The following is a 23,874-nucleotide window of genomic DNA, read 5'->3' on the forward strand; positions in this document are numbered from 1 at the left end:
GGGGGGGGGGGGAAGCTCGAGCTGCCAAGCCGAGACCACCCCCCCGCCCTCCCCCTCGGCCCCCCCCCAGGCCCCCCCTTTAATTTATACGTAGCGCATTTTGTACAGGTTTTTAAGTTGCTTTTTTTTAAAAAAAAAAAAAAAAAAAAAATCTCGAGAGGTTTCTAGTTTTGTATTTTCTTCCTCCTGCTTCCGCGCTCGCCCCCCCCCGCCCCCGCGACCCCCACCCACCAAAAACACCCCCGCGACCCCCGCCCCCGACACCCCCCCCCCTTCGAGGTTGTTTTTTTGGTGGTTTTTTTTTTTTTTTTTTTCTAAATAAAAAAATGGCAACAAAAGGACAAAAAGCGTTTGTGTGGTGACAAAAGGGTGGGGGAAGGGAATCCCACAAAGCCCCCCCTAACCCAGGGGTCACAAACCCCCCCCTTCACAGCGCCCCCCCCCCCCAAAAAAAAAAAAGGCTCGGACCATGTTTTGTTTATCAAACGTGAATTTTTTTATTCTCGAACGCAACACGCGGGGGGGGGGGGGGGGGGGGTCCTACAACTCTTTTGGGGAGGGGGTTGGGGTGGGGGGACATCAACAGGCAACAGCGAGGAGGGCGGGTGGGGCGGGGGGGGGGCCGCCCCCCTCCTCTAAACCTTATCAAAAACGAGATTGGTCCTAAAAATATAGAAAGAAATAAATTTAAATTCACAAAAACCTGTACAATTATCAAAAAAGTCACTAAAACAACACGGCTGGTTATAGAAAAGGCGGCGGCGGGGGTGGGGGGGGGGGGACGGGGGGAGGGGGAACACGGTGCTCCCCCAAATGAGGGGGGGGCACAATGATCCCGACCACACTATAAATGGGGGAGGGGAACAAAGAGAGACCCCCCCCCCCCACAGCCCCTCCCCAGCCCCCCCCGAGGGGGTGGGGGCCAGCCGGGGGGAGCTTTTGGGGGTGGGGGGGTGTCAAACTGGGGTGGGGGGAGGGAGAGGGAAAGGGGGGGGGTGGGGGGGGAGCAACTTTTAACTGAACGAACACGAGAACAATACGGAGACTCCCGAAAAAGTTTCCCACGACTGAAAAAAAAAACCAAAAAAAAAAAACCAAAAAAAAAAAAAAAAAAGTAACAACCCAGAAAGAAAAAAAAAAAAAAAAAACAAACTGACAGATCCGAAAACGTGACTTAAAACCACAAAAAAAGTCCGTTTACAGCGCAGTTATTTAGATAAAATATAAATATTTATGCGTAATATAAAGTCAGTTCAAATAGACTTCAAATCACCTCTTAGTTTCAAAGCAAAAAAATAAAATAAAATAAAAAGTTTCTGAGGTTTATCTGATAGAAAAAAGGCTACTTTGAGACGGGGGGGGGGTTGGGGGGCGGGGGGCGCGGCCGGACCCCCCCTGCCCAGGTAGGTGAGTTGTTTTCAGTGCTCTGTGGGGCTGGGGGGGGGGGGGGGGACGTGCCGGGACCCCCCCCAAAAAGCCCCTCTGGCCGCAGAACCCCCAGAGCGAGTACCCGTAATATCCTGGCCGGGGGGGCGGGGCCGGGCTGGGGGTAGGGGGGGTCTTGGCCCCCCTCCCTGGCCACCTCCAAACATGGGGTGACCCAGGGGGGGGGGGACCCCTGCCCCAAATTCGGGACCCCTCCCCACCCAGTGCAACCCCCCCCCCCGGTGGGGTCTGGGGGGGGGGGTCACACCTGCCTGAGGCTTCAAGTCCATGGTGGGGGGGGGGGGGGCAGGGGGCTGGACCCCCCCCCCCAGCCCCGGGGCCTGCAGTAGCATCCCTGAGGGGTCTCAGTTGGGGGTGGGGGGGCGGCCAGGACCCCCCCCCCCCCCCAGCCCTCCCCGGGGAGGGGGGGGGGGGGTCCGCGTGCCGGGGAGGGGGGGCCGGGCTCTTCCTGAGAAGTGGAGGCAGGGAAAGGGGGGGGTGCCAGGACCCCCCCCCCACTCAGCCCTCCCCAGTTTGGTCCCTGGAGCCGGGTGGGGAGGGGTCCGAGGGCAGAGTGGGATGGGGAGGGGGCTGCACCGGGGGTCCCCCTCCCCGTAAAGTGTCTGCGTGGGCGGGGGGGGGGGGTCCCGGCCGGGGTCGGGGGGGGGGCTAAGTCCACTTTACTGGCCGTTAATGCATGAGACGATGCACAGGAGTGCTCGGACATTCACTAAACTATTGCTATCGTTAAATATTCCCAACGTGGGGGGGGGGAAATCTCCCCTTTTTTGGGGTGGGGGACAAGGTGGTGGTGGTGGTAGGGGGTGGGTGGGGCCTGTTTCTGCTCTTAATTCGAAAATGAAATTTGAAAGAAAGCAAGAAAAAAAAAAAAAAAAAAACACCTCTTCTTTTTTTTTTTTTTTTTTTTTTTTTTTTTTTTTTCTTTTTGGCTTACACAAGTCTGTGAGTTTGTGGTGCTGGAAAAAAAAAAAAAGGGGGATTGGGGGGGACGGGGTGGGTGGGGAACCGGGCAGGATTTTGGGGGGGGGGTGGTCCTGGCAGCGGGAAGGGGCCGCTTTGAGGGTGGGGAGGGGGAGTTTAGGGGCGGGGGGGGGGGGGGGCCCGTTCACGCTGCCAGAGGTTTTGTGGGGTCACCCCCCCAGTGTGGGATCAGCAGGCAGCGAGAGCAGCTCCAGAGGAGGCAGTTCGTGGGGGCGTGGGGAGACCCCCGGCCCCGGGGGTGGGGGGCACGGCACGGGCCCCCCCGCTCACGGGTTGGGAGCGCGTTTTCCCTGATAAAATTCCTCCCACCGGCTCTGGAAGAACCGGCGCATGGCGTGGCCGGCGCGGCCCACGGCCGAGTCGTCCTCGTTGAAGGTCTGGCAGTTGTCGAACACCAAAAGGGCGTCGGCAGCGAACTCCGCCGAGCTCGAGTACCTGAGGGACAGCACGGGGTGGGTGGGGGGCGGCCGGGACCCCTCATGGGACCCCCGTCCCTGGGAGGGACCCCCGTCCCCATGAGGGAACTTTGGGAGGAGAACTGATCCCCCCATCAACCCCCTAAGGAACCCCATTCCCAGGAGGGGATGGGATCACCAGGAAAGACCCCCATAGCCCAGGAGAGCCCCCAACAGCCCTGGAGGGACCCCCATTCCCAAGAGAAACCTCCGTCCCCAGGATGGGCCCCCTTCCATGGGAGGAAACCCTAATGGCAAGAGCCTCATGGTTGGGAAGGGAGGTGATCTCCCGGAGAGACCCCAAACCTGGGAGGGATCCCTGTCAGCCCCAAAGAAACCCCATCCCCAAGGGCCTTTGAGGGACCCTCACGCTCAGGAGGGACCCTGCCAGGAGGGCCCTGGAGGAGCCCCCAAACCCACAGGGGTCATCCCTTTGAGGGACACCACTGGCCTGGGAGGGACACCCAACCCCTGGGGAGGACACCCAACCCCTGAGAAGGATCCTGCTAACCCTGGAGGAAGCCCCAAACCCACAAAGGACATCTCTTTGAGGGACACCACTGGCCTGGGAGGGACATCTAACCCCTGCCAGCCTTGGGTGGACCCCCAAACCCACAGGGGTCATCCCGTTGAGGGACACCACTGGCCTGGGAGGGACACCTAATCCCTGGGAGGGACCCTGCCAGCCCTGGAGGAGCCCCCAAAACCATAAAGGTCATCCTTTTGAGGGACATCCAACCCCTGGGAGGGACCCTGCCAGCCCTGGAGGAGCCCCCAAACCCCTAAGGGTCATCCCTTTGAGGGACACCACTGGCCTGAGAGGGACACCTAATCCCTGGGAGGGACCCTGCCAGCCCTGGAGGCGCCCCCACCCCCAGGAGGTGCCCCCAGCCCCACGAGGGACCCCGGCCCAGCTCACCCGCCCCGCAGCAGCCTCGTGCGCATGGTGGCGAAGTCCATGGGGTTCTTGATGATCTTGCGGTAGCCGGGGACCAGCCGGGGGTTCACGGGCTCCAGGAAGGGCCAGGCGTCCTCGTGCGACTCCATCTCCATCAGGATGATCCTGGCAGAGGGGGAGATCAGGGGGAGCCCCCGGCGGGCGCCGGCCGCAGCCCCCTCCCCGCGCTCCCCCGGCCCCACTCACTCGCAGAAGGTCAGGTCGCTGGGCTGGCCCCGCAGGGCCGAGCTCCTCCGGCGGGGGGGGGTCAGACCCTCCCCCGGGCACCGGGGGGACACGGGCAGCCCCTCCCGACGCCGCGGGGCCGGGCGGCGCCGTGGGCTCGGCTCCTCCTCGCCGGGGCTGCCCCCGACCCCGCGGCCCCGTTTCCGCTTCTTGCCTCGCCGCGGAGAGACGGGGTCCCGGTACTGCCCTGCCTGTTGGGGGGAAAAAGGGGGTCACCCTCTGCCCCCCCCCGGACCCTGGGCTCGTTTCCCCACTGCCTGAGCCCCGAGGTGACCCCCAGGGGTCCTTCCCAGGGATATCAGGTGCCTCAAAGGCCATCGGGGTCTCTGGGGGATGAGAGATTCTTCTGGGGGTCAGGAGCCCTCGCAGCAATGGAAGGACCACCAGGGTCTCTCCTAGGGGTGGGGGTCTCTCAGACACCATCAGGGTCTCTCCTGGAGACCAAGTCCTCACCCCAGAGGGGTGGGAGTCCCCCTGGGGTCACCAGTGTTCCTCCTGGGATGGGGATCTCTCCCACTGATACGGGGGTCTCGCCCAGATATCAGGGTCCATGAGGGTCCCTCCTGGAGATGAAAGTCTTTTCTAGAAAAGGGGACCCCCCCCTCCCAGGGGACATGGGGGTCCCTCAGAGACCATGGGGGTCTCTTGCAAGAATGGGGCTCTCCCCTGGGGACGGGGGTCCCATGGGGGCCATCAGGGTCCCTCTTGGGAACCAGAGTTTCTTCCAGAGCCCAGGACCTCTCCTGGGGACGGGGGGCCCAGCAGGGTCTGGGATCCCTCCTGGATCACCCTGGTGGGGTGTGAGGGCTGGCCCCCCCCCCCCCAACCTACCCGGGCCACGCAGACGGAGCAGAACCAGTCGCCCTCGGGCACCTCTGTCATGCGGGGCCGGTGGCAGTAGAGGTGGCAGCCGCGGTCGCAGCCGTCGCACAGCAGCAGGTGCTCGTCGTCATCCCCTCGCCGGCAAACCAGGCAGGTCTGGGGGGACACGGGGGGGGCTCAGAGCCGCCTTGGCACCCCCTGGACCACCCCTCCGTCCCCCTCCCGGCGCGGGCTCTCACCACTCTGTTGACGGATTTCTCCCAGGCGATGGATTTCTCCAGCTGGAAGATGCACAGGGACACCTGGGCCGCGCTGCGGCACCGCTCCAGCGTCTGCCGCCACGTCCGCACCCGCGGCGTGATCTCGTAGGCGCTGCGGGGACAGCGGGGGGCTCAGCCCGGCACGGGGGTCCTGCCCTGGCCCCGGCTGGGTCATGGGGAACCCCCCCCACAGCCCACCTGGGTGATGCCAGAAGGGATCCCAGAAGGAGGAGCCTCGGTCCCTGCTCAGCCCCGAGCAGGACCCCGATGACCCTCACGAGACCCCTGTCCCCAGGGGAGACCCCAATGGTCTCCAAGGGAGCCCCAAACCCCTGTGAGGGTTCCTCATTCCCAGGGAAGTCTTTCATCCCCCAGAGGGACCACGATGGCATCTGAGAGACCCCCACCACCAGGACAAACCCTGCTGGCGCCCCACATTCCCAGGAAGGGTCCTGATCCCCAGAAGAGACTCTCATCCCCAAGAGGAACCCCGAAGGCCCCTCATTCCTGTGAGGGACCCCCGGAAAACACTCCCACCTCCAAGAGAGACCCCAAGGACCTCTGAGGGTCTCCCACATTCCTGGGAAGGATCCCTATCCCAGGAAGAACACCGGTGACACACAAGGGACCTTCATCCCATCCCTGGGACATCCCCACCCCCAGGACAGACCCTGCTGGCCCCCCACATTCCCGGGGGAGGGCAGGAACGACCCCTTCCTAACCCAGGGCAGGGCTCAGGGAGGGGGGGATGTGCGGGGTGCTCACATCTCAGTGGGGCCCAGGCTCAGCTCCTCGGGGCCGCTCAGCACCGCTTTCTCCAGCACCACCTCGTGCAGCGGCCACAGCGGCTCCTTCAGGTAGCGGCGCTCCAGGTTCTGCTCCAGCGCCGCCAGCCGGAGCACGGCCAGGTCCAGGGGGTTGGTGAGCTCCCGGCGCAGCGGCAGCCCGTCCCGCCGGCTGCGCACCGTGATGTCCTCCAGGGGCTCCACCTTGTGCTCGCAGTACCTCAGGTCGTCCCGCGTCGAGTCCGGGCTGGGGCACGTCCAGCCCTGCGGAGGGACAGCGGTGGTCAGTGGTGGTCAGTCGCTCACCCCGGCAGCGGGATCGCCCCGCCCGGCACCCACCCGGATCTGCAGGTCGGCCATGAGGACGCGCTGCTCCAGCTCCTCCACCCACTGCAGGACGCCCAGGTCGGTCTCGTAGGCTCTGTCCGGCACTGACCACTGCGCCAGGGCTTCCTGAGACACCGCAGCAGCGGCCGAGTCCGGGCGCGGGTGGAAGATGGGGTCTGGAGAGGAGAAAATGGGGTCAGGGATGGGGGACAGGCAGCAGAGCCCCATCCTGGGACACGATGGGGTCTGGAGAGGAGAAAATGGGGAGTCGGGAAGGGGGGACAGGCAGCAGAGCCCCATCCTGGGACACAGGGGGAAGATGGAGTCTGGAGGGGGGAAAAGGGGGGACAGGGAGCAGAGCCCTATCCTGGGACATGATGGGGTCTGGAGAGGAGAAAAAGGGGTCAGGGATGGGGGACAGGCGGCAGAGCCCCATCCTGGGACACGATGGGGTCTGGAGAGGAGAAAATGGGGAGTCAGGAAGGGGGGACAGGCAGCAGAGCCCCATCCTGGGACACAGGGGGAAGATGGAGTCTGGAGGGGGGAAAAGGGGGGACAGGGAGCAGAGCCCCATCCTGGGACATAATGGGGTCTGGAGAGGAGAAAATGGGGAGTCAGGAAGGGGGGGACAGGCAGCAGAGCCCCATCCTGGGACACAGGGGGAAGATGGGGTCTGGAGGGGGAAAAGGGGGGACGGGGAGGAGCTCCCTAAGCTGGAGGTGCAAGGAGAAGATGGGGGTCTGGAGGGGCACAGGGGAGGCTCACAGGGGGACAGGCAGCAGCCCCCCACCCTGGTGATGTGGGTGGAATATGGGGTCTGGGGGGCAGAGGGTGGGCTTGGGCGGGGGCACAGGAGCAGTAGCCCCCCAACCTAGAGAGCAGGCTGGAGAACCAGAGGATGGGCTCAGGGGGGTAACAGGGAGCAGCCCCCTGCCCCAGGGGAGGGGTGGAAGGTGAGGTCTTGGGGCTCACAGAAGGACAAGCAGGACCCCCCCCCCCCCCCCATCCCAGCTGGGAGGTGGGTCTGGGGGCAGGGGTGGGCCGGGCAGACTCACCGGTGGTGGTCCGGAGGCAAACCTCGCGCAGGAACTCCTTGTGCTTGGTGAGGTGCTTGTGCAGGGCCTTCTCCCGGATGCCGCGCGGGTGCAGCGCCCGCGCCACGGCCTCCAGCTCCTCGGGGTCCCGCAGCCACCACCACCCGCTCTGCATCTCTGCAAGGCCAGTGCCACAGCTCAGCACCGTGCCGGGGCACCGGCACCGCCGCCACGGGGGTCCCGGGGGCTCCCGGCTCTCACCGGTGGGCACCGGCTGCTCCGTCAGCTGCGTCAGGTATTTCTGCTCCATCTGCTTGAAGAATTTGGTGGGGGGTCTCCCTCGGCGTTTGGGTTGTCCCGGCACGTCCTGGAGCTTTTCCAGGCTGCCCTGGCTGCGGGGGCAGGCGCCGTGGGCCCTGGGGCCGGCGTGCACCGGCGTGGAGGCGAGCAGGGGAGCCGTGGGGTCGTCTGCGGGGAGGCCGTTCAGCTGGAGGGACAGGGGGAATATCAGAGAAGACACACAGGAAATTATAAAATATTCTGCTTTGGAAGGGACCCACAAGGATTAGCACACCTGGATCCTCAGCCCCTGAATCCCGCACCCCCCCCAATCCTGCAGCCCCGCGATCCCAAAGCCCCCCAACCCTACAACCCCCAATTCTTCAGCCCCTCAACCCCACAGCCCCAAGTCCTGCAGCCTCCCCACCCCTGGAGCTGTTTCCCTTCTCACCAGCCTGTCCAGGGCAGCAGGACTGAGCCCCCTGTGCCACCACCCCTGCCCAGGTCAGACACAGGGTCCCACCCCACTCCCCGCAGCTGCCCAGGGAGAATCCCCCTCCCCATACAACCCCTCAGGTCGGGGTGCAAGTGCAGGGCGCAGCCCCCCCCACCCCGTACCTGCCGTGCCGAGCCCTTGGGGGGCTCCCCACGGCTCTGGCTGCGGGGGGCTGCGGGGGCTCGTGGCGAGGGCTCGGCCGAGGAGGTAGCGAGGGCGGCTCGGTCATCGCAAGGCGTGCGGGGCAGCAGGTTGAACCAGGGCCCTCGCTTTGCCACGGCCTCCGGGGCTCTCTCCTCCTCCTCCTCCTCCTCTTCCTCCTCCATGGGGTCCGAGGGGGCCCCGGGGGGCGGGAGCCCCGTGTCCCCTTTGCCGGGGCTGCTGGCCGGGGTGAGGACTGAGTCCTTGAGCAGGGACGACTGGGTCTGGCTCAGCCAGGACAGGAAGGCCGACTGGCTGAGGTCGTGCTGGCTCTGCCCCAGGGGCTCTGGCTCCTCCAGGACCCCGTTGAGCGGGACGGGGCAGGGCTCGCAGTGCTGTGCCAGCTCCTCTTTGCTCTTCCGGGGCCGCCCGCGGGCGCGCGAGGCCGAGGCCGGGCAGCTCGTCCGGCTGGCAACGGGCACGGCGGCCGGCTCCTCCTTCACCGGGGGCACGTGCGGGGACACCTTCTCCTCTGGAGGCTCCTGAGCCACCGGCTCCGCTGCTGTGACAGGAGGAACGAGGAGCAGGTGAGACGTGGGGTCCTCTCCCAGCTGTGACAACCCCCCACAAAGCCCCTTCCCCGCTCACCCTCCGCGCCCTCCACGAAGATGCCGCCCAGGTGGGGCAGGACCCAGTAGCGGCGCCGGAAGCGGTCCTGGCCCAGGGAGGCTGCGCGCAGGGTCTGCGAGGAATGGAGCAGCTTCTTGCGGAAGAACATCTGCCTCTGTGGGGAGAGTGGGGGGGGGGGGTGGTGAGGGGGCTGCATCCCCCCCAGCAGGGCTGAACTCCAGCCCTCCAGCACCCGCTCACCTTGGCCAGCTTCTCGATCTGCCGCTCCAGCTCCGGGACGCTGGATGCAGACGTGTCAACCTGGGGAAGGCATGGATCAGTCAGAAAAGGGATCCCTGAGGTGGCACCCCCGCCTCTGCCCCCCACCCCAGCAGAGCCCGGAGCACCCCACCTCCTCCTCCCGGCGGGATCTCCGCCCCCGGGTCTCCTCCTCCTCCTCCATCTCCAGCCCCACGTCCTCGGTCAGGCGGGAGCTGCGCCGGCGCCGGCCGTCCTCCAGCCCCGTGATCTCCGACTCGGGACGGCCCGTCTTCTTGGCCAGGGCAAACTTCAGCCTGCCGGGACACAGTTGGAGGCGTTGGGTACCCGTCCCCCTGCTCACCCCACGCCCCCTGAGGCCACCTGGTCACCCGGAGGGGGGAAGGTGCTGAGGCTGCAAGAGAAGCCCCTTCCCCACCAACCTGCGCAGTCGGCCCTCGATGATCCACTTGTTCTTCCTGTAGTTGGACATGTTCTCCAGGGTCTTGTCGATCTCGCTGCAGAACAGGGGATGGGGGTGGCTGCAGTGAGCAGCTGCACGGGCGCAGCAGGATCCACTCCAGCATCCAGAATCAGAGGATTTTGGTGCCCCCCCGCCCAGCCAGCCCCACCTGATGATGAGGGCGCTGCTGTTGAGCTCGTTGATGAGGAAGACCAGGATGGCGGCTTTGCACTCCGGGGGCAGCGCCTGGAAGGGTTTGGTGCGCAGCCCCTCGCACAGCTCCGCGCCCGCCCCGTGCGCCGTCAGGAAGCAGCGCAGCACCTCGGACACGGTGTCGCGGTTCAGGCTGATCTCCGACACCTTCTCCCCCAGGATCTTCAGGGACTGGGCAGAGCAAATGGAGAGGTTTGGGGAGTCCCCTCCTTGCCCCCCCCACCATGGGGGTTTGTCAGGAGGGGGTTCCTGCCCAAAGGTGTTCTGGGTGTGCTCCCACCACAAGGACAGATGGGGAGACACCCCAAAAGATGCTGGGGGTGAGGAGGGGGCTGGCCACAGGGGAGGAGAGCAGGGAACGCAGCACATCCCAAATTTAGGATTCCCTATCCCGAGTTTTACAGGCACTAATAGCCCCAGCCAGGGGAGGGGGAAAAAGGGGAGAAGGTGGTGAAAAAGAGAGAAAGAAAGAGAAAATGAAAGGGGACGGAAGGAAAGTGAAAGCAGAAGTAAAAAAAAAAAAAAAGTTGGTGAGAAGAAAAGGAAGAAAAGGGAAGGAAAAGAAAGAACAAAGGGGTGAAAGGGAAAGGAAAATGAGAGAAAAAAGAAAAGAACGGTGAAGGTGGGAAAAGGATTGAAAAAAGAAAAGGGAGCAAAAGGAAAGAGGGAAAGAAAAGGAAAGTGGGGGGAACAAAGAGGAGGGAAGAAAAGGGATGGGCAAAATTGAAAGGGAGAAAAGGAAAAGAAGAGGGAGAAAGGAAAGGAAAAGGGAAAAAAATAGGGGAAGGGGAAAAATAAAGGAAGGGGAAAAGGGGTGAAAGGGAAGGGAAGGAATTGTCTGACCTGGTGGGGGCAGGGGTCTCACCTAATGGGGGGGTCTCACCTGGCAGGGAAAGGGGTCTCACCTGGCGGGGAAAGGGGGTCTCACCTAATGGGGGGTCTCATCTGGCAGGGAAAGGGGTCTCACCTGGCAGGGAAAGGGGTCTCACCTGGCAGTAGGGTGGCAGCCCGGGGTCGCAGAGCGCTGCCTGCAGCAGCCTCACCAGCAGGTCCTGCAGCTGCCCCGCGCCGGGGGCCACCCCCAGCAGCCCCTCCTGCAGCGCGCCCAGCGTGGGCACGTCCCGTGCCGGCTCCAGCCCCAGCACCTTCCCGTAGCTCTGCAGGAACTCCACCACCGTCAGGCAGTCGGAGAAGGCGCGGCTGGGCAGGACGAGCCCCGGGATGCGGGAGAAGGCTGGAAGGGGCTGCGGAGCAGGGAGAAGAAGGGGGGGGGGTCAGGACCAGCTGGCGGCTCCCTGGGGTGACCTTTGTGAGCCCCCCGGCACAGCCCACCTGGTGGTCCCCCAGGCACATGTCCTCCGTGGGCTTCTTCATCTCCTCCAGGATGAGCTGCTGCCGCTGCCGCTCCTCCAGGCGCCGCTGGGCCAGCAGCCCCTTGTCCGCCTTCCGAGGCCCCTTGCCCTTCTTCTCCTTGGGCCGGGCCTTGTCCTTGCCCTTCTCTGGCTTCCCCTTCTTCTCCTTGGCCTGAGTCAAGAGTCCGGATGTGTGGGGAAAAAAAAAAAGATAAAGGGGAAAATCCATTTTTCAACTCCTCCCTCTCCCCGGCCTAGTCGTGCCCACGGACTGACCTTAGATTTTTTCTTGGCCTCCTTGGCCCTCGGGGCTTTGGCCTCCTGCTTCTGCTTGTTCTTGGCCTGAGGGGAGGACAAAGACCCGCTCAGAGACCCCCTGCACCAGGGAAACCCCCCCCACCAAACCTGAGCAGCCCCCGAGCCCCATGCCCGCACCTTCCGCCTCATCTTCTTCTTGATCTTGCTCATTTTCAGCTTGTCCTCCTCGCTGAGCACCTCTGGGAGGGGGGGGCACAGAGTGGACATGAAGCGGGCGCCGGGATCCCACCGGGGCCAGGCTGTGAGGGGCTTCCCCAGCACCCCCCACGCCGGGGCTGGGAAGGGGGGTACCTTGTGCTTCCAGCCTCTTCAGCAGCCGCGCGTCCGTCTTGCTCAGCAAATCCACCATCCTGACCTTGGGCGGGCGGCCCCGGCCCCGTTTGGTGGCCGGGGGCTCCTTGGGCTTGGCCTTCTCGGCGTTGCGGGGCCGGCCGCGCTTGCCCGTGATGGCCTGGATGCGCCCGGGGATCTCCTCGGGGCTCAGCTTCACCCACTGCACGCCCTGTGGGGCACGAGCTGGGGTCACCCCCGGGCACAGCGAGGGGTTGGGGGGGGGGGGGACAGGGGGGCTCAGCCGCCCCCAGACCCACCTCTGGCGTGTCCCGCTCCTCGTAGAAGTCTCCCACGGGCATGCGGGGGCTGAAGCTGAAGTGCTCTCGCCGGACGTCCTGCACCATGTTCCTGCTCAGGTACTGGCGACAGGGAGGAGGAGGAGGAAGGCTGTGAGGAAGCTCAGCGCTCCCGCTTCGCCACAGCCTCCATCAGCTGCGGTCCTGGGCGTTTTGGGGGGGGGTCTGTGGTGGAGCAGAACCCCCCCCTCCCACACACATCTCGGGTCAGCCCCCCCCCCCCCGCGCCGCTGTCCCCAGGGGCGGTACCTTGATCACCTCCGGGAACTGCTTCATCCTCTTCCCGCAGGGGCCGTAGTACCAGGTCTCGCCCTGCCAGCGATGGTTCCCCTTCTTGATCCGAACCTCCCGCCTCCACCTGGGCACGGCAGCGTCAGCCCGGGGCCGTGGGGCGGGATGGGCAGGGGACAGTACCGGGGACAAGACGAGGAGGGGACAGAGCAGTGGGAGGGGGTGGGGATGGGGACGGGATGGGGATGGAGAGAGGGGCAGGATGGGAAAGGGGTGGGGACAGGGACAGGACGGGAAGGGGATGGCGATGGGGACAGGACGGGGAGAGTTTCGGGAGCAGCATGGTGGCAAGAGGACGGTAGTTTTTGAGGCAGGATGGGGAGGGGACGGTGGGAGGGGGCCAGAGCTGTGGGGCAGGACGGCCGGAGGGGGGGACCAGGGACAGGGCGGTGGAAAGGGAACAGGGTCGGGGGCCACCCCACGTACCCGTGCTGCAGCGGGAAGCGCACCTCCTCCTGCGTGGCGATGCGCCGGCGAGGGACATCACCTGCGGGGAGGGGACAGATGGGACGATGGGCTGGCGGGCGGGGGCACCGAGGGGTCAGCACGGCGGGGTGAGGTGGCCGCCACACCTGCCCCCGAGGCACTCAGCAGGGCGGGCTCCTCGCTCTCTCCTTCTGGCGCGGCCGAAGTGTCCGGGCAGCTATCGGCAGCCTCCTCCTCCTCCTCTTCGTCCTCCTCTTCCTCCTCCTCCGCAGACGGGGCCGGAGACTCCGGCTCCAGCGGAGGGTCGAGCTCCAGGGACCCCGACTCCCGCAGCCCCGCGTGGTCGCCGCTCTTCAGCTCGGCGTTGTCGCCTGAGGAGCCAAGGTCAGGCACGTCACCGGACACGTCACCGGGGCCGCGCGTCCCCTCCCTGCGCTGCCCGGGGGCCTCGCTGGTGCCACCGAGACCCCCGTGGGGCTCACGCGTTCCACACCGGCGCTGGCACACGCTCCATCCCTCGTGCGGAACCGGTGGGGTGACCCCCCCCCCCCCCCCTTCCCACCCGGTGTGGGGGGACATCCCGGGGCCGCACGTACCGGGCAGGGCGGGCGGCGAGCCGGGGCCATCGAGCAGCGGGGCGGGCGAGGGGCTGGCGGGCAGCAGGCTGAAGGGGCCGGCGTGGAGTGGGGGGCTGGCGGCCAGGTCGGGGGGCTCCTCCAAGGAGGACTTGTCGCTCACCAGCTGCGAGTCGTCCATGGCGTACAGGTCGCCGGTGCCGGGGTCTGGGGAGGGGGGTGAGCACCAGGGCTGGGGGCACACGGACCCACATCTCCGCTCCCGGAGGAATAGCGGGGGGTGTGTGTGTGTGTGTGTAGCAGCCGAAAAGGCTCCGGCAGCAGAGGGGTTAAAAGGGGTTTGGGCTGCCCACCCACTCCCCCCCCCAGCCCCGCCTCCTCCTCCTCCTCCTCCTCCTCTGGGAAGCGGAGGAGCCCAAAATGGCCGTGGCGATGCTCAGCAGCGCGGAAGTTCAGGCGCTGAGTAACCGCCTCGTCACGGAGCTGGGAAGGACGGGAAGGAAGGCAGGGAAGGCCGGCAGCGCGGCGGGGACGCGGGCCCGCCCCTGCCTCGGGAGAAAGCCACGGCCACCGCCGCCTCCGCCGCCGCATCTCCCCACCGGGACGGGGAAGGGCTGGCGCTGCTTCCCGGGCACCGCGGCCAGGGAATGGTTGTGCCCCCCCCCCGCGCCCTACCCCGACACCAACCCCCTCCCTGACACCCCCGTACCTCTGGCCAGGGACTCGAAGGGCTCCAGGGGGTCCTCGCTGAGGATGTGGGTGTCCTCCAGCCGCGGGGCGATGGGCGACGCGTCCCCCAGGCACCCGCTGGCCCTGGGTGCCAGGACGGGCCCCTCCGGCCCCAGCGAGCCCGCGCCAGCGGCTGCAGCCCCGTTGTAGCTGCAGATCTTCAGGTCTGAAGGGAACAATCGACCGAAAACAGACCCTGAGACGTGACGGTGACAGAGCCGGGGGATCCCCGCTGCCGTTCCCTGTGCTGGGACACCCAGCCCTCCATGGCACTGGGTGGTGACACCCCGGGCTGTGCCTAGCCTGGTTTTATGAGATCCCGACGCCTACTCCAAGCTATGACCAGCCAAACCCCATCCAGGACACCGGGCAGGCGGGTCAGAGCAGCTGGGATTCCCCAAGGAACGCGATGCCCAACTCGACCAGGACCCAACACCCACGTGCCCGAGCTCCAGCGCTGCATCCCAGAGCTCTGCCACCCCTCCCGGGCTCCTACCTGGCTGTGCCTCCTCCAGCTCCTGGCTGCCCACCAGCCCACCCCCGTTCTCTGTGATGGTGGTGGTGGTGGTGGTGGGCATCTCTTTGGCTGCGCCGTCAGCATCCCCCTGGCCGGGGTCCGGCTCGTCCGGAGCCAGTGGGAAGGGCTGCGTGTCCGAGCTCAGTATGGGCGAGGACTGACCCGCCGCGTAGAAGCCGTCAGGCCCGTTCTGCATCAGCTCGAAGCTCTGGTCGTGGAAGGAGTCGTAGAGCTCCTGCGAGTCGAAGCTCAGCCCCATGGGCCCGGCGGTGCCGTTGCCCCAGAACTCCTGCCCGGCCGCCCGCAGGTTGGTGCCGTGCCCCGGCGACGCCGGCCGCGACCCCCCGGCCACGCCGTTGAGGGGGAACTGTCCGAGGGCGGGCGGGCCCCCGTCCTTGAGGCCGCCGGCGGGCGCGTAGGGCGAGTAGTCCCACAGGCAGTCGTAGGCGCGGAGGGGCTGGGCCCCGGCGGGCGCGGAGCCGGGCGAGAACGTCCCTGAAGTACCCGGGTGTGATACAGTAGAGAAGCCATTGACATTCATGCCCCCGTTCAGACCTGCGAGGGAGCAGAGGGACGGCGAGGTCAGCGCCGCGGGGTCTCTCCAGTGGGTTTGAGGATGGATCAATGACCGGGCCGGGCAGCTGCAAAAGCCCTGCTCTTGTCCCCCCACCCCCAGTGCCTGGAGAGAAGCAGGGGGAGAGGGGGGGGAGTCGCACAGTCCCCGTTTGCCAAACCGGCTCTGCCACAGGCTCTGCCGGCACCGGGCCGAGCGCCGCAGGACGCCGGGGATTAGCCGAGCGCTTGGCAGGGCCGTGCCGGATCAGCTGACCAGCCAAATCCACGCACGGCCCCTGGGCCGGCGCGGCCGCTTTTCTAGGCCAAGGCGGCGGCAGGGACGCACAGACCCCGGCCCTGGCCCCATGTGCTGGAGCTGCCGCCGGCCACAGTCCCTCCATCCCTCTGTCCCTGCAGCCCTCCCATCCCTGCGTCCCCTCTGCCCCCACGGCCACCCCATCCCTGCAGCCCTCCCATCCCTGCGTCCCCTCTGCCCCCGCGGCCATCCCATCCCTGCAGCCCCTCCATCCCTGTCCCCGTGGGGTCACTTACTTTTCCCTTGCTGGGGGAAGCTGAGCGGGGAGCTGTGGGTGAAGGGGGAGTCCCCTGAGGCAGGCGTGGGTTTCGGTCCTGAGGCAGCGGGTGCAGAGGAAAGGCCAGTGAAGTTAAAATGGTTGTTTGTTTCCATTTCTGCACGGGGGAGAAGATGGACCCAGGTCAGTCACTGGTGTGGACTGGGGCTGCCAGTGTGGTGACCCACCCACCACTGACCCTCTGTTCCTTCTCCCTGCAGTCCCCAGCCTGGGGCTTGAGGGCTGGGGAGGGTGAGGAGTGACAGTGAAGCCCCCCAGGACTGAGATGCCACCTGTGCTGTGCTTTGGCCCAGGCCCAGGCACCCCAGCTGGATGAGCTGCCACCTGCTTGAGCACAGCCTGTCATCGGCGTCCCCAGGGACGGCCACCGCCAAGGTGTGATCACCGTGTGCCACCATCCCGTGGCTGGTCCTGGGCTCCCAGCCAAGGACCATACAGACCCCCCCCAAAGCAGCTCTGTGACCCCATGAGGAGCCAGCATAACCCAACGCCCCTGGCACAGCAATGACCCTGTGGTGACAGACAGTGTCCCTGCCATCTCCCCCACACCCCGTCCCCCAGGAACACCTCCAGGGGTTGAGGCCAGGCCATGCTGGGAGCAAGCAGGAGCTGAAGCCCCAGCGCTGGCTCGGGCAGGAGCCTGGTGACCTTCACCCCCCAGGAACCCCAAACGCTCCCTCAAACCCGAGGCCGCAAGGAGGGATCCCAGTGGGTCCAGCCCTGGGATGGGGCACAGGCGAACTGAAAGCCCTGCAAGCCCAGCAGATGAGGAGGGAGCCCCAGTGCTGGTGGGGACCCACAGGGACACCCCCAGAGCTGCCACCGCCGGCAACTCCTGGTTGTGCCACGCTTGCCAAACCCGCCACCGGCCAAGGCGGCGCCGACCTCTCCGGAAGGGCCAAGGCCGCCGCACTCGGCCCTTCAGCAGCTGCTGGTGGCACAGCCCGTGTCGAAACCCGGATTTCATCACACCCTCGCCCGCCTCAGCTGGTGCCCTGGCAGGGGCCGCAGGGGCCACCGAGCCTGGCCAGGGCCACCCGGTGATTCATCCACCGGAGAAACCCGTATGGGCGGTGACGCAGCTGCCACACGCGCGCGGCTCCCGGACACGCCGGGATGGACCCACAGCCGCCTCCTCTGAGCCGTGAACCGGCCTCTGCCCCGACCCAGCTGGAACCCCCGGGCGTGGGGACACCGGGAGCAGCAGGGCTGGATAAGGAAAAGCCTTTCCGGTCCCACCCCGCGTGTGATGTGCCGGCCAGGAAGGCGCTGCCGGCTCTGGAGGTCAGAGCAGGCAGCCGAGGGATGTGCCAGAACCGGGCAGGTGGCGGCTGCAGGTCGCAGACTGAGGTGGACTGGGATGGTCGGGGCACGTGCCAGCGTGGGATGGGGGCCGGGAGGAAATAAAAGCCAGCAAAGTGGGAATGTCACCCTTGCTCCAGGGACAGCCCAGGCCCAGCAGAGGCCAGAGCTGCCCTTGGCATCGCTGGGAGCTCAGCCAGCGCCAGGTGCATTGTGGACACTGGCCATCCATGGCCATCCATGGCCATCCACGGCCACTCGTCACCTCCCACCCGCACCGGGGCTCCTGTGGGCCCGCTCCCCCCGCCCTGAGCCACCGAGTGTGGAGCTGAAACTGGGCCACGGAGAGAAACCGGAGCCAGGCAAGGTGAGGAGGGCGAGGGGCAGGAGCCTCGGATGGTGGCACTGCAGGGACCTCGGTGATGGCGGGTGACAAGGTGGGTGCCGAGCCCGCGGCTGACCCCGGCTCCTGTCACACCGGGCACGGCCAGCGTGGCAGCGCCGCTCGCCTGGGTGTCAAACCCGGTGGCGGTGGCACCACCGGGCCCTGGGATCCCCGCGGGGACACCGGGGCCACGACTGCCCCTGGGAGCTGAGCTGGGGGGGAACTGTCGGTGCCGTGGAGCCGGTGCCATTCCCCGGGCAGAGAGCTCGGCCTGCCCGGTTCTGCGGCCCCCACGGGCCGGTGGCACCGGGAGGCCCCGGGAGCGTGACGCGACCTGATTAAAAAGGACGTTTCAAAAACAACGAGACGCAACAACCGGCTGCCATTTCCCGGCCACTTCCTGCGGGGACGGACACACGGGGGGACACGGGACCGGCCCCCCCCCGGCCCCGCAGCGCCGCACCCGCCGGGGACCCCCCGGTCCCTGCGGCAAGGACACCCCCAGCCCTCTCACCAGCCCCCCGCCGGGTCTCCGGGGATGGGGGGGGCTCGGTGTCCGCGCCCCCCCGCCGCCGCAGGGGGGTCCCGGTCCCGGAGAGTGAGGGGAGGGGGGACACGGACGGGCAGTGCCGGAGAGGAGGGGGCTCCCCCCGAGCTCCGGGACGGGGCTGCGGGGAAACCGCACCGGCCACCGGGGACGGGGCTCGGGCTCCCGGTCCGGGCCCTTGGCCGCTGCACAGGGAGGGAAGCGGGGGGGTCACCGGGAGCCGGTAACGGAGGAGGAAGGGGGGGGGGTCACGCCATGGGACCGGGATGCGCAGGGGGCATCGGCGGGGAGAGGACGGCGTCTCACCGAGGTCAGGAAAGCGGAGCGGGGTGCCGCCGCCGCCGCCGGGCCCAAACCGCCGCAACCGACCCTCCCACCCCCTCGCTCCCTTCAGCCGGGCCGTTAACGGCCCGTTACCGCCCGCCCGCCCCTCCTCCGCCGCGACCCCGCACCTGGCAGGCGGCGGCGCGGGCCCCGCTCAGGCGGCGCGGGGCGGGGGGCGGCTCGGCATGGCGCGGCCCCTCCGCCGCACCGGGCCGGGCCGGGGCCCCTCCGCTCCGATGCGCTCCGGTACCGGGCCGGGCCGCGGAGCCGAACCCGCGGCCGCGGCAGGAAGCGCCTCGCGCCGCCGGGCGGTCCCGGGACCGCCCCCGTCCCGTCCCGTCCTCCCCCCCCCCCCCCCTCCTCCCCCCGCACGTCACGGCGGCCGCAGTGGCGTCACCGGGAGCGGCGCCGCCGTGGCGTCACCGGGGGCGGGCGCGCGCCCACGTGGGAGGGGGATCCCCGCCCCCGGCGGGGTCAGGGCGGGGGGAATCCCCACGCGGGGACGCCCCCCCACCCCTGGCTCCGGGACCCCCGGCTCCCCCCGGGGCTCCCCAGCCCGCACCGGCACCCCCCGGGAACGTCCCCCCCGTTCCCCCCCCCCCCTCCCCCCGCGCTCTCTCGTCCGTTTCCCCCCCCTCGCTCCCCGCAGCCCCAACTCGACCCCCGAGAACGGCGGCGCAGCGGGACCGGGACCCTGCCGGGCACCGGTGCTCCCTGGTTCGGCCGCGGGGTCACCGGCCCCCCCCCAGCTCCCCCCGGCCCCCGGGATCCCCGGTGACGTCACGTGGCACCGGCCGGGCCGCGCTGCGCAGGGCCCGGGGGCGACACCGGCTCCGGGGGCGGCGGGGGGAGAAGGGGATCCCGGTGCGGGGGGGCTGTCCCGGTGCGGCCGCAGTGGAAAGGAGGGGGGGGTGTCCCTTCCCGGTGCGGGGCAGCGGAGCCCGGTGCGGGGGTTCCCCGCTTGTTGGAGGCTCCCGGGGGGTTGGGGAGGTCCCGGTACGGAGCCGGGGGTCCTGGTGCAGCTGGCCCGGTCTCAGGGGGTCCCGGTACAGATCCGGGGGTCCCTATACAACCATCCCAGCCCCCTAAGAGGTCCCGGTGGGTCCCGGTATCCCCGTCCGCGGGTCCCGTCCTGCGCGCTGCGTACCTGGGGGGGCGGCGGGGGCGGCCCGCACCAGCCCCGGTGCCCGCCCGGCCCGGTGCGCTGCGGTGCCGGTGCCGGTGGCGGAGCCGGGCGGGGCGCAGGTGCTCCCGGCCCCGCGTGATGTCAGCGACCGCCGCCGCCCCCTCCGCCACCGGGGCCGCGCCGCCATTTAAAGGGACCGCCGCCCTCCGTGGGGTGTGGGGGGGGGGGGGCCGGGGACACCCCCCAAGAGGGGGCACGCCGCAGGGACCACCGGCTGCCGCCCCCGCGGGAACACCCCCGGGACCCGGCTCCTCCGTGGGGTGGAGCAGAGCCCATCACCGGGGGGTCACCGGCGGAGCGGTGCGGGGTGGGGGGGGCGGGAGTTGGGGGTGGTCCCGGTACCCTCGGGGGATGGCCCCCAGCCCCGCAGTGGGCGAGGTCGGGCCGGAGCGGCCCCCCGGGACCCCGTGGACAAAGTGGCAGCTGCCGGGGCCGGGCCGGGCCGGGGCGGCTTCTTTGTGCTGCGAAATGGTGGAGCTGGAACTGCGCGGGGGGGCGGGGGGGAACGGCGGGCACTGGGACAGACAGACGGACACAGGGCTGGGCAGCGACACAGCACCAGCATCTGTCACACCCCCCGCTCCTCCCCGGGCTGTCCCTGCAGCGGAGGGGCGACGCTGCCGTTCTGGGGAGGGAGGAGGGGGACAAAGGGGAGCCCCCCAGGGCTGGGGGTCCCTGCAGTGGAGCAGGGAGACAGAACCCAGCACAACCCCCCCCCCCCATGGAGGGGATCCTGGGGTGGGTGGGCCAGGGGGAGCCCCAGGGCTGGGGGGCTCCCAGGACTTGGATCCCTCCAGCCCCCACCCCCGGGAGCAGGAGCCACAGCACACAAAGCCTGGGAACGTTTTTCACCGATGTTTTATTGGAAATGTTAAATACTGGGGGTCCGGCCCCAGCGGAGCCGGGGGTGTTCGGGGGGGGCTCAGGCGTGTTCCTCTGCCAGCTTCTCTGCCTTGGCCACCGCCTCCTCGATGGGCCCCACCATGTAGAAAGCCTGCTCAGGCAGGTGGTCATATTCACCTGGGGGGGACACAACGTGTCACGGCGGGAGTGGGAGGCCCAGTTGGGCACCCCCAAGCCCCCCCCGAGGGCCACCTCACCTGCCAGGATCTGCTTGAAGCCCTTGATGGTCTCTTTCAGCGGCACCAACTTGCCCATGTGGCCCGTGAAGACCTCGGCCACCTGGAAGGGCTGGGACAGGAAGCGCTGGATCTTGCGGGCGCGGGCCACCGTCAGTTTGTCCTCCTCGGACAACTCGTCCATGCCCAGGATGGCGATGATGTCCTGCAGTGACTTGTAGTCCTGGGGAGGGGGACACAGGGCGTGAGTGGCCAGAGCTGATCCCCCACCCCAGCAGCCCACGGGGAGGGGCTGCCCCAGCCCCCCTCACCTGAAGGATCTTCTGCACGCCCCGAGCCACGTCGTAGTGCTCGGGCCCCACGATGTTGGGGTCCATGATGCGGGAGGTGGAGTCCAGGGGGTCCACGGCCGGGTAGATGCCCAGCTCAGCGATGGCACGGGACAACACCGTGGTGGCGTCCAAGTGGGCAAAGGTGGTGGCGGGCGCAGGGTCAGTCAAGTCGTCGGCCGGCACATAAATAGCCTGGGGACACGGAGGGGAGGGGGGACAGTGGGTCCCAGGCAGGTGACACAGCCCCCCGGGACCCCGGGGTTGGTCCTGCCCTCACCTGCACGGAGGTGATGGAGCCCTTGCGCGTGGTGGTGATACGCTCCTGCATGGTGCCCATGTCAGTGGCCAGCGTGGGCTGGTAGCCCACGGCCGAGGGGATTCTGCCCAGCAGGGCTGACACCTGTGAGGGGACAGAGCGTGAGGGACAGAGCACGAGGGGCTGTGCAGGTGGGGGACAGGTGCACTGCCCTGTGCCCAGCACAGACCTCGGAGCCGGCCTGGGTGAAGCGGAAGATGTTGTCGATGAAGAGCAGCACGTCCTGACCCTCCTGGTCCCTGAAGTACTCGGCCACCGTCAGCCCCGTCAGGGCCACCCTGGCGCGGGCGCCCGGGGGCTCGTTCATCTGCCCGTAGACCAGGGCGACCTGCGGGTGGGACCCTGGGGTCAGCATGCTGTCACTGCCACACCTGGCACTCCATCAAGGGTCCCAGAACCAGAACCTCCTCAGGAGACCCTCCCTCAGGGTCTCTGCACACCTTGGAAGTGGCATCTTTGAGGTTGATGACCCCAGACTCGATCATCTCGTGGTACAAGTCGTTGCCCTCGCGGGTCCTCTCGCCCACACCGGCGAACACCGAGTAACCACCGTGGGCCTTGGCCACGTTGTTGATCAGCTCCATGATCAGCACAGTCTTGCCAACACCAGCACCTCCAAACAAACCTGGGAAGGGGGGAAATAAGGGTGCTGCTGAGCCCCAAGCCAGCCTGGCTGCCCCCAGGGTCTCCCTTCAGCTCTTTCCTCCTCAGATACAACAAGCGTTGCTTCAGCAAGCTCAGGAGAACGAAAGTCATGGAGTGGATCATCAGTGAAGGAAAAGTTCCCCAGAGGAACTGTTGGAAATCCCAGAGGGACCAGCAGGTGCCCGCTCCCCAGACCCACCCCTGCTCTGGGGGTCACGTACCGATCTTGCCACCCTTGGCGTAGGGAGCCAGCAGATCCACGACCTTGATCCCCGTCACCAAGATCTCCTGCTCCACGCTCATCTCCACAAACTCAGGGGCCTCAGCGTGGATAGCAGCAAACCTGGAGCAGGAGGGGGAGAGGAAGGGGGTGGGCAGCTGCTCCAAGCCCCCCAGGTTGGAGGCTGGCAGGGGAGAGTCCCTGCTGTGACCCAGAAGAGCCAGGGCCACCTCCCTGCTGGCACCTGGTGTGCCCTGCAGCCCCTCAGCACTCACTGTTTGGTCGTGATGGGGCCCCTCTCGTCGATGGGCTCCCCGATGACATTCATGATCCTTCCCAGGGTTTCGGGGCCCACGGGGATGCGGATGGGAGCACCAGAGTCCAGCACCTTCTGTCCCCTCACCAGCCCTTCCGTGCCGTCCATGGCGATGGTGCGCACGGTGTTCTCCCCTGCCGAGGCCCAAGGACAGCACAGTCACCACAGCGTCCTCGGGCTGACCCTGGGGACAGCTGCTGCTGGCTCCCCCAGGCCCTGCCAAGGGGACATTCTGCTGGGAGAAGGACCAAGAGGAGCAGCAGGAATAAAATAGCCCTGAGGAAAATCGAGCCCTGCGGCCACAGCCCTCGGGCAGCCATTTTCCTCCTCCTCAGATTGAAATCCGTGGCTTCAGCAAGCTCAGGAGAACGAAAGTCATTGGAAACATCATCACAGGAGGAGCCCTCCCCGTCCCCTCCTTCCCCGTGCCAGCTGCTCACCCAGGTGCTGAGCCACCTCCAACACCAGCCGCGTCTCCCTGCCCTGCACCTCAAGGGCGTTCAGGATGGGGGGCAGCCCCTCGTCGAACTGCACATCCACCACGGCCCCGATGACGGCCACGATGCGGCCGGTGGAGGAGCCGGCCTTGGCGGCAGGGGCTGCCTGGGCGGCATAGTCCCGTCCTGGGGGGAGAGGGACGAGTCAAGGTCGGCCGGGGCAGGGCAGCTCCGGGCTGCGGCGGCCTTGGGGGTGCGGAGATGGGGCTCCCCTGCAAGGCTCGGGGTGTGCCCGAGACCCCTGAACCTCCCTGCGTGCAGACCTGAACTCCTTTCCTCAGCGCACCCTGGATCCCCACACCCCGCTCGGTGCACCCAGGACTCCCCGGCCCCTCCTCGGTGCCCCCAGGAGCTCTGCACCCCACTCCGGGTGCACCCGCAGCCCCTGCACGCCCTCAGTGCACGCAGGACCCCCTGAGCCCCCTTCCCTCAGCGCTGCCAGGACCCCCTGAGCCCCCTCCCCGCTGCACCCGCAGTCCCTGCAGCCCCCGAGTGCCCCCACGCCCACCCCCCGGGGCCGCTGCTCCTCTGCCGCAGCCCATCCCCTCGCCCTGCCCGCTTGGCACCCCTCACCGCGCCCCGCTAACGGGGCCCTGAGCACCGGCACCCCGCGTCCGCCGCCCGCGCAGGCCCCAAGGTGACCCCGGCCCGCCCCGCACTCACGCGCCCCGACGGCGACAGCCGGGGCGGCCCCGCGGCCGAGGAGCAGCGGGAGGAGGTCCCGGCCCGGGGCGGCCCCGCGGGGCAGCAGCGGCCGGGCCGCGGCGGCGGCGGCGGCGGCGGAACGACCCGCGAGCCCCAACATGGCGGCGCCGACTGAGCCCCGCGTCCCGCCCGCCCCTCACGGCCCCCGCGGGGCGGGGCCGCCGAGCGCGCGTCACCGCCGCATCGCGCGCCCATTGGCCGCTCCGCGGAGGGGCGCCGGGTGGATTCGCGCTCCCATTGGTCACGCCGATGCGGCGCCCTCTCTGCGCCTCCTCGTCATTGG

At 67.8% G+C, this 23,874-nt stretch overlaps 2 protein-coding genes and 2 non-coding genes across 7 annotated transcripts; all 4 read right to left on the bottom strand.

Annotated features, from left to right (window-relative positions):
• Positions 1 to 2,459: 2,459 nt before the first annotated feature.
• On the bottom strand, positions 2,460 to 19,524 carry BAZ2A (bromodomain adjacent to zinc finger domain 2A). Of its 4 annotated transcripts, none has more exons than XM_053967405.1 (28): positions 19,443 to 19,524; positions 15,697 to 15,834; positions 14,569 to 15,144; positions 14,053 to 14,238; positions 13,365 to 13,550; positions 12,915 to 13,139; positions 12,769 to 12,829; positions 12,301 to 12,409; positions 12,013 to 12,114; positions 11,714 to 11,924; positions 11,381 to 11,601; positions 11,085 to 11,276; positions 10,742 to 10,996; positions 9,709 to 9,923; positions 9,520 to 9,594; positions 9,231 to 9,393; positions 9,080 to 9,139; positions 8,858 to 8,993; positions 8,191 to 8,771; positions 7,555 to 7,780; positions 7,315 to 7,470; positions 6,272 to 6,435; positions 5,913 to 6,196; positions 5,127 to 5,259; positions 4,897 to 5,043; positions 4,027 to 4,256; positions 3,802 to 3,945; positions 2,460 to 2,862 (listed from the first exon to the last, which is right to left on the bottom strand). In XM_053967405.1, exons 2-28 carry the CDS (start codon positions 15,830 to 15,832, stop codon positions 2,694 to 2,696), a joined length of 5,343 nt encoding a protein of 1,780 aa, XP_053823380.1. In that variant the 5' UTR covers positions 15,833 to 15,834; positions 19,443 to 19,524; the 3' UTR covers positions 2,460 to 2,693. The 4 variants fall into 4 exon arrangements, with proteins under 4 accessions (XP_053823380.1, XP_053823379.1, XP_053823378.1 ...); XM_053967404.1 differs by lacking the exon at positions 19,443 to 19,524 and adding an exon at positions 18,424 to 18,505; XM_053967403.1 differs by lacking the exon at positions 19,443 to 19,524 and adding an exon at positions 18,278 to 18,358.
• A 797-nt stretch (positions 19,525 to 20,321) lies between these two features.
• Positions 20,322 to 23,695, bottom strand: ATP5F1B (ATP synthase F1 subunit beta). The gene is made up of 10 exons (XM_053967537.1): positions 23,550 to 23,695; positions 22,830 to 23,012; positions 22,349 to 22,523; positions 22,075 to 22,196; positions 21,649 to 21,833; positions 21,378 to 21,536; positions 21,170 to 21,292; positions 20,872 to 21,084; positions 20,582 to 20,783; positions 20,322 to 20,501 (listed from the first exon to the last, which is right to left on the bottom strand). Exons 1-10 carry the CDS (start codon positions 23,689 to 23,691, stop codon positions 20,404 to 20,406), a joined length of 1,602 nt encoding a protein of 533 aa, XP_053823512.1. The 5' UTR covers positions 23,692 to 23,695; the 3' UTR covers positions 20,322 to 20,403.
• LOC128801672 (small nucleolar RNA SNORD59) lies at positions 21,911 to 21,985 on the bottom strand. The gene has a single exon (XR_008435227.1). It is a non-coding gene; the product is annotated as a small nucleolar RNA SNORD59 (small nucleolar RNA).
• On the bottom strand, positions 22,716 to 22,789 carry LOC128801673 (small nucleolar RNA SNORD59). The gene has a single exon (XR_008435228.1). It is a non-coding gene; the product is annotated as a small nucleolar RNA SNORD59 (small nucleolar RNA).
• Positions 23,696 to 23,874: the final 179 nt, after the last annotated feature.

Source organism: Vidua chalybeata, chromosome 30 (genome assembly GCF_026979565.1).
Source record: "Vidua chalybeata isolate OUT-0048 chromosome 30, bVidCha1 merged haplotype, whole genome shotgun sequence".
Lineage (NCBI taxonomy): Eukaryota > Metazoa > Chordata > Aves > Passeriformes > Viduidae > Vidua > Vidua chalybeata.